At 41.2% G+C, this 7,317-nt stretch overlaps 1 protein-coding gene across 1 annotated transcript in view; it reads right to left on the bottom strand.

Annotated features, from left to right (window-relative positions):
• The window catches only part of LOC110525620 (serine/threonine-protein phosphatase 2A 55 kDa regulatory subunit B alpha isoform), a 14,811-nt gene extending 8,434 nt beyond the window's left edge, over positions 1 to 6,377 (bottom strand). The window contains exons 1-7 of the mRNA XM_021605903.3: positions 6,008 to 6,377; positions 5,451 to 5,528; positions 1,521 to 1,618; positions 1,261 to 1,426; positions 965 to 1,077; positions 632 to 809; positions 199 to 363 (exon numbers count right to left, since the gene is read on the bottom strand). Coding sequence (XP_021461578.2) covers positions 199 to 363; positions 632 to 809; positions 965 to 1,077; positions 1,261 to 1,426; positions 1,521 to 1,618; positions 5,451 to 5,528; positions 6,008 to 6,014 — 805 coding nt within the window. The 5' untranslated portion in view covers positions 6,015 to 6,377. The remainder of the gene's footprint in view (positions 1 to 198; positions 364 to 631; positions 810 to 964; positions 1,078 to 1,260; positions 1,427 to 1,520; positions 1,619 to 5,450; positions 5,529 to 6,007) is intronic.
• Between the last annotated feature and the right edge of the window lie 940 nt (positions 6,378 to 7,317).

Genomic DNA, 7,317 nt, shown 5'->3' on the forward strand with positions numbered 1-7,317 from the left:
CTGAAATTTCTGCTTCCAAGGGCTCTGAAATTTCTGGGCTTCTCGGTACTTTTAACCTGTCTCCGAAAAACTGGGTACATGTAGTAGTCATTTCAATCAATATACCATTTTAGTCACTTTACCTAGTCGTCTCCACAGGGCACAGCATTCTTCTGTCTGAAACTAAAATCTTTGACTCCACTGTCAGATGCCACTTACGTTTGGAGTGCTGGTCACAGAGAGCTGATGCTCTCATGTCACAGAGGCGGATGGTGCCCTTGCTGCTACTGTAGACAAATGTGTTGCACTGGTTTGGATGGAACTCTGCTGCTGTAATCACCTCTGTCAGCTCCTCCATGTTGACTGGCTTGATGTCCACAATGTCTGAGGAGGTCAGTGAGGTCAAGGGCAAACATAACAGCTCTGACACAACCACAGATAAGGGGGCTCCTGAACTACCTTAGCCCACAAATTACTTGAATTGTGCTTTATTGAACTGTCTCAGTGAAATTGATTACAGTACTATCCAAGACAAAGTCTACACACACACACAGATTTTTTTAAAATCAGACAGCAGGAAATTGAGATGGATCAAGATCACCTTCATCAGACAGACTGAAAGGAAAAGTGATGGTGACCAAACAGAGGATACTAAAGCTGCGGTCAGTGATCTCTAGGTTCCAGAGATTGATGCGAAGGTCATCAGCAGACAAGTAGGTCTCACAGTCACTGTTGACCGAGATGGAGTTGATGTGGTAGGTGTGTGCATTAGCAAACACTCGCCTGGGGCTGGCCTCAACCATCAGGTCCATCGGCTGAAACACTGGGACCTATGGTGAAGAAGAGATTTAGCAGGTTCTGTAGTATGAGTTGTGTGTGTATAGGATTAGGTGTATAGGGTGAGTCTACACACTCTTAGTTGTGTCAGTGTTGGTGTCTCTGAGTGTGTAGGGTATAGGTAGTGGGTACGTGAAGGTCTACACACCCGTAGTGTTGTGACGGTAGTGGGGTCTCTGTAGCGCCCATCCTCTTCCTTGAGGTTGTACCCCTCTGGTCGCTTGTCCCGTTCACTGATTTTCCACAGCTTTATAGTTTTATCTGCAAGACAACACACGTATGTCACACTGCTTCTGCACAAGCTAAATATTTATGTTGATCCCTCTCCTATTCAAATCATACAAATGAATCAAATTAATAAAACAGCTTATCTACAGTTTCCCCATCTTCACCAGAGGAAGGGCTGGGGAGGATAAGGCTACATGCACACACTGCTCTGCTGACCATTTGTGGACAAGAGGAACTGTGCAGCGTTCTTCTGAGGCAGCCACCGGATTTTGTTGATCTTCTCCTCGATCTCAAGGCTCTTCAGGTAGTCGAACTCGGGCTCGTGGCTCTGGAAGGTGCTGTAAACATTGTACTCCCCAAGGCACTGTGGCTGGTTCTTGCTCTACTCAATGACAACATGCATAACAGATTCTGAGACAAGATTCAGTCAAGTAATTGATTTTAGTGGACTGTGTTGAGCAGGATCATTTTCTTACCTCTAGCTCCTGCTGAAAGATCACAACGCGGCCCCCCTTGTCCCCAGTGGCTAGCAGCTCCCCAGAGTGATTGAATTCCACAGTGGATATGATGTCAGCTGTTACAAATAACATGACAAGTAGTAGGTTAAATTGCTTATTGCAAAATAATAGATGTATCAACATTTGTCTTTTTGGGGGGGGGCTCTCCATTTAGCAATGCATCTAGTGCCCAACAGTGTTGCACTGATTTCACTACAGAGCGTAATACTAGTAGCCTAAATGTGATTTTGAGAAGCTGTGGAAAGCAAGGTATAGACCTACTTAACCACACCAGAGGGAAAATGTAAAACAAACATAGCATTGGCAGCTAACCGCTTCCATAGAATTCTCATCCGCTGCCTTTAGCTCAACAATCTCTCCCTTATGACTGAGGTTGGCACAAGCCTGAGTGTAGGGTAGTGCTATCCCCAACACAACAGGAGTGCTATGGAGAAGTGATTGACTCAGCTCCTGCCACAGCCACACACTGCCTCCCCACAGTTCCAATAGGAACAGACAAAGGGGAAAGGAAACAAGCAGAATAAACTATATTTTGCAGCAGCATGAAAACTGTTGCGTGTCCCACATTGCCACTGTCTTGAGTCTTGCAGCCTTTCTCATGTCTGACAGTCTGTTTAGATTAACTTAAAAGGGACAGGCACAAAGCAACCAGGTTTCCATCCAACCTTTTTATGCGAGTAAAGTACACGTCAGGAAAAAGTGACAGGCCTGATGGAAACTGCAAATTTGTTGAAAATGTTCCAAATGTCGACAAAACACACTAGACAAGATAGGATTTTTGTGTGTCTGTAAATGTAATTATGAGAGAAACGGCAGTGGAAACACTTATGCACAAATGTCGACATAACTAACATATCGAAGCAAACTTGAGTCACGTGATGATATATTGTGTTGTCCTCCCACTACGACTTGGGAAAGCATGCAGTTTATTAGGCTACAGAACTAAACGACGAACTTCACAGGGTGGTGAAACTACACTGAGATCAGCTTGATGCTCCTTTCCAATAAATATTGAGGGTCTTATTCTGGTGACATGAGGATCAATGATTGGCTGTTTGACAAATAAAAACACTTTCTCTTTTTTCTATTATAATCTCATCACATAGGTTAAACCCGAATGCATCTTTGAGCATAGAGCGCATGTGCCAAGGCCAGAGTGGTCACATTTGCTATACAATGCACTTTTTGTGTGTGACAAAACCATCAGTAGAGTTGAAAATGCGATGGAAACCAATTGAACTTGTACTTTTTAAACAGGTACATGGTAATTTAACTGTAAATGTTATACAGTTGAAGTCAGAAGCTCACATACACTTAGGTTGGAGTCATTAAAACTCGTTTTCAACCACTCCACAAATTTCTTGTTAACAAACTATAGTTTTGGCAAGTCGGTTAGGACATCTACTTTGTGTATGACAAGTAATTTTTCCAACAATTGTTTAGACAGATTATTTCAATGTATCACAATTCCAATGGGTCAGAAGTTTACATACACTAAGTGGACTGTGCCTTTACACAGCCCGGGGAAAAAAATAAAACATGTCATGGCTTTAGAAGCTTCTGATAGGCTAATTGACATCATTGTAGACCTCCACAAGTCTGGTTCATCCTTGTGAGCAATTTACAAACGCCTGAAGGTTCCACGTTCGTCTGTATAAACAATAGTATGCATGTATAAACACCATGGGACCACGCAGCCGTCATACCACTCAGAAAGGAGATGCGTTCTGTCTCCTAGAAATGAACGTACTTTGGTGCGAAAAGTGCAAATCAATCCCAGAACAGCAGCAAAGGACCTTGTGAAGGTGCTGGAGGAAACAGGTATGAAAGTATCTATATCCACAGTAAAACAGGTCCTATATCGACATCACCTGAAAGGCTGCTCAGCAAGGAAGAAGCCACTGCTCCAAAACCGCCATAAAAAAGCCAGACTATGGTTTGCAACTGCACATGGGGACAAAGATCATACATTTTGGAGAAATATCCTCTGGTCTGATGAAACAAAATAAAACAGTTTGGTCATAATGGCCATCGTTATGTTTGGAGGAAAAGGGGGAGGCTTGCAAGCCGAAGAACACCATCCCAACCGTGAAGCACAGGGGTGGCAGCATCATGTTGTTAGGGTGCTTTGCTGCAGGAGGGACTTGTGCACTTCACAAAATAGATGCATTGTTAGGAAGGGAAATGATGTGGATATATTGAAGCAACATCTCAAGACATCAGTCAGCAAGTTAAAGCTTGATCGCAAACAAATGGACAATGACCCCAAGCATACTTCTAAAATTGTGGCAAAATGGCTTAAGGACAACAAATTCAAGGTATTGGAATGGCCATCACAAAGCCCTGACCTCAATCCTATAGAGAACCGGACTCAGTTACACCAGCTCTGTCAGGAGGAATGGGCCAAAATTCACCCAACTTATAGTGGGAAGCTTGTGGAAGGCTACCCAAAACGTTTGACCCAAGATAAACAATTTAAAGGCAATGCTACCAAATGCTAATTGAGTGTATGTAATCTTCTGAGCCACTGGGAATGTGATGAAAGAAATAAAAGCTGAAATAAATCACTCTCTCTACTATTATTCTGACATTTCACATTCTTAAAATAAAAGTGGGGATCCTAAGTGACCTAAGACAGGGATTTTTTTACCAGGATTAAATGTCAGGAACTGTGAAACTGAGTTTAAATGTATCTGGCTAAGGGGTATGTAAACTTCCGACTTCAACTGTATTTAGGTGCACTATATCATCACGCACAGCCTTTATCCACAACAAGTACATTTGATGGAAACATCTCTGGAAAATGCTCATATTGTTTTTATGCATATTTTTTACATTTCACATGAAAATCTGTTGCCAACTGGATGGAAACCTAGTTACAGACATACACAGATCCTATATCTTATGTGCAACTAAGGACACCGTCTATGCAGACTAAACCCAATTAGGCTACTAGCTCTCAAATTAAAAAGCAAAAGTGCCAGTGTTCCCAGTATCTTAATGACTTTAAGTGGAAAAATACAACAGTTAACATGGGCTCTTTACCAATACTTTACTAACCTGCATCATGAGATGAAGAAGGCTACAGACCAAAACTGCATGGCATGACAGACTATAGCTCCGTCATGAGAATCACCCAACATCATCTTACCTTTCGTTTTGGGTCACTGACCATTTCCAGACAATCAATTATGCACCATCACATCTGATCGCAAAATTAACATGTCCCTTTATTATTTGACATGTTTGGTGGGTAACGTAAAACTTCAATTAAACAGTCTCAAAAAGCCACCTGTCCCTTTTAATAGCCGGGCAAAGGCACACATTTCAGCAAATAAACCTTGTGTCTAAATGAATTGTTTACAAGGTAAACATGAATAGATTACCAGGTTTAAAGTTTGATGTGTTACATTAAATAAATCAATAATGACTTTTTTAAAATTATGGAAATCATCTGTTTTTATTTATTTATCACGAGTAAGAAACTGATAGACATTGGCTGATAACAGCAAGCTACTGTTAACTGGCAAGCACAAAAACAGTCAAACTTCAAAATAGGAATACTAAGACTCAATGACTGACACTGTGTGTACATGATAACACAGTGCAGGCAATGAATAGATTGATTAAAATGATTGAAGTGAATGCAGGAACTAAACAAAATCAACTAGCTATGCAAATGAGCAAACGTCTGTATGCATTAATAGATGCCTGGCTCAAATAGAAGCCTGTCTCTAATAAGCGCTTGTTGTGTTCCGTGATTTTAATTGAAGTTATGGTATGATGTTTTGAGAGGAGAGGTGAAAGTGAGTCGGTGGCTGTCGTTGCTAACTGCACACTACATCAACTAGCTAGTTAGCAGTCTAGAGTCTGAATCATCAGTCATACCTTCAGCCACATCGTCATCAATCGCTCCTTTGACTTGAGAGAAACACCACTGCACATCATTGCCTCCGCCGCCAGCTCCTAGAACCGCACAAACAGCAATGCTTTGAAAATCAACAGCTGCATCATCATCATGGTTCTGATGTCAAAGATAATATGAATCTTATTGATCAGCATGCTTTGTTTATAATCTTCTGACTCCTGTAGCTACTTTCCATAAACATCATCAAGAGAACTATTGAGCAAAATAGACATCCTTGCTTGCTAACACAGATAAAGTTAGGTAACATTAGCTATCTAAATGTCGATGGTAGAGTTAGCTAGCTAACCTAGCCGAAGCCTCCACTACCGCTGGACAACACATGCAGAGCAACGTTTACACTCCCAACTCGTAGACGTACTACGCTAACCTTAGCTAGCTAGATTATCTCTAAATATCAAGAAAGCGGACAATCTAACGTTACATCAAAACAATTTGTAGATTTTATGGGCGATTAACTTGACCATTTTATTTATGCGTCATAGTTAGCTAACGACAGTAGCCTGCTAGTTAACTTTACCTGCCATGGTGGAGAGGGAATCTCTGTCGAGGAGGGCTTGCCTTGGTTGGGGCCCTTGCTTATCTTTCCAGTTTACCGTGCTAGGGTGTGTACAAGCAGAATCTCGATGAGTGCAGGTGAATCGTAAAGCTACAGAGTGTGTGGCTTTCCCCCTACTATTCTTCAACTTCTCATGTCACTTATCTTGCTTAGCAGTGCTTTGACAATCAGCAACTCTCCCTTGGAACACCTTGCAAAGCCTCTTGTTTAGCTGGCTGCTTGCTTGCAAAATTTTCCCCTCCCTGCTTCTACTTTCAAAATGGCGCAACCTAGTCCTGCATTGACGTCAGTGAGAGACAGACTTCTTCTTGTGAATTTCCGGTAGAGCGATACGAACCTTGTTTCAGCAGGATGTTGTAGCTTTTCCTTATGTCATGCCTTATTGGAATGGATTTATTGATAATATCTGTTGGAAAAAAGTTTGGATGTTGCCACACATACCTACTTGTTAACAAAATTAAGGAATTTCCTTTAAAATTATCCATAAATATTAACCACTATATGAAGAAGTTTAATGAAAACATAAACTCAAATTGCTCCTTTTGTAATGACCACCCAGAAACAGTGCTGCATCTTTTTTGGCATTGTATTCATGGAAGAAAACTGTGGCAAGACATCAGTAGATTTATACTTGGAACACATTTAGAAAGATTTTACACTATTGTGGAGAGATGTACAGCTTGGATTCTTTACATACGATAGAAATAAGCTGAAACGTTAATTTAATTTAATTATTCTTTTGGCCAAATTTCATATACACAAATGTAAATTTACAAACAACAAAACACATTTTCTTACCCTACAAAAATAAATTGAACTGTATTTTAAGACAGTTAAATACTCTACTAACAAAAAAGCTGTTAGAATTGTCAGTGTATGTATGTCCCTTAAAGTGGCAGGTCCCTACCTGCCATCCTATACACTAGCTCCCAAATCCACCACCCCATCCTACTTAGCCCTAAACGATCCTACACCAGGCCGTCGGCTTGGGAGGATGGAACCCCTTCTCTCAAAACTTTCTGTAGATCTGCACTAAAATCTCGTACAACGAAATATTTATCTGCTGCTGCAACTTCCACATCTATCTTGATGATTTCCGCTCCATCAGTGCAATGCAGTTGATCACCATCTCTATAAACGCAAGAAATCCAACCTTACTAAAACTCTCTCTACAGGACTATTCACTGTGGGGGCTCCCAGTCGACTCACTCATCCTTGGGCTATCCTCTACTCTTTTCACTGCCTCAGCATAGGAAACGTTCTGCCCCACT

Source organism: Oncorhynchus mykiss, chromosome 6 (genome assembly GCF_057628025.1).
Source record: "Oncorhynchus mykiss isolate SJ-2025 chromosome 6, ASM5762802v1, whole genome shotgun sequence".
Classification (NCBI taxonomy): Eukaryota; Metazoa; Chordata; class Actinopteri; order Salmoniformes; family Salmonidae; genus Oncorhynchus; species Oncorhynchus mykiss.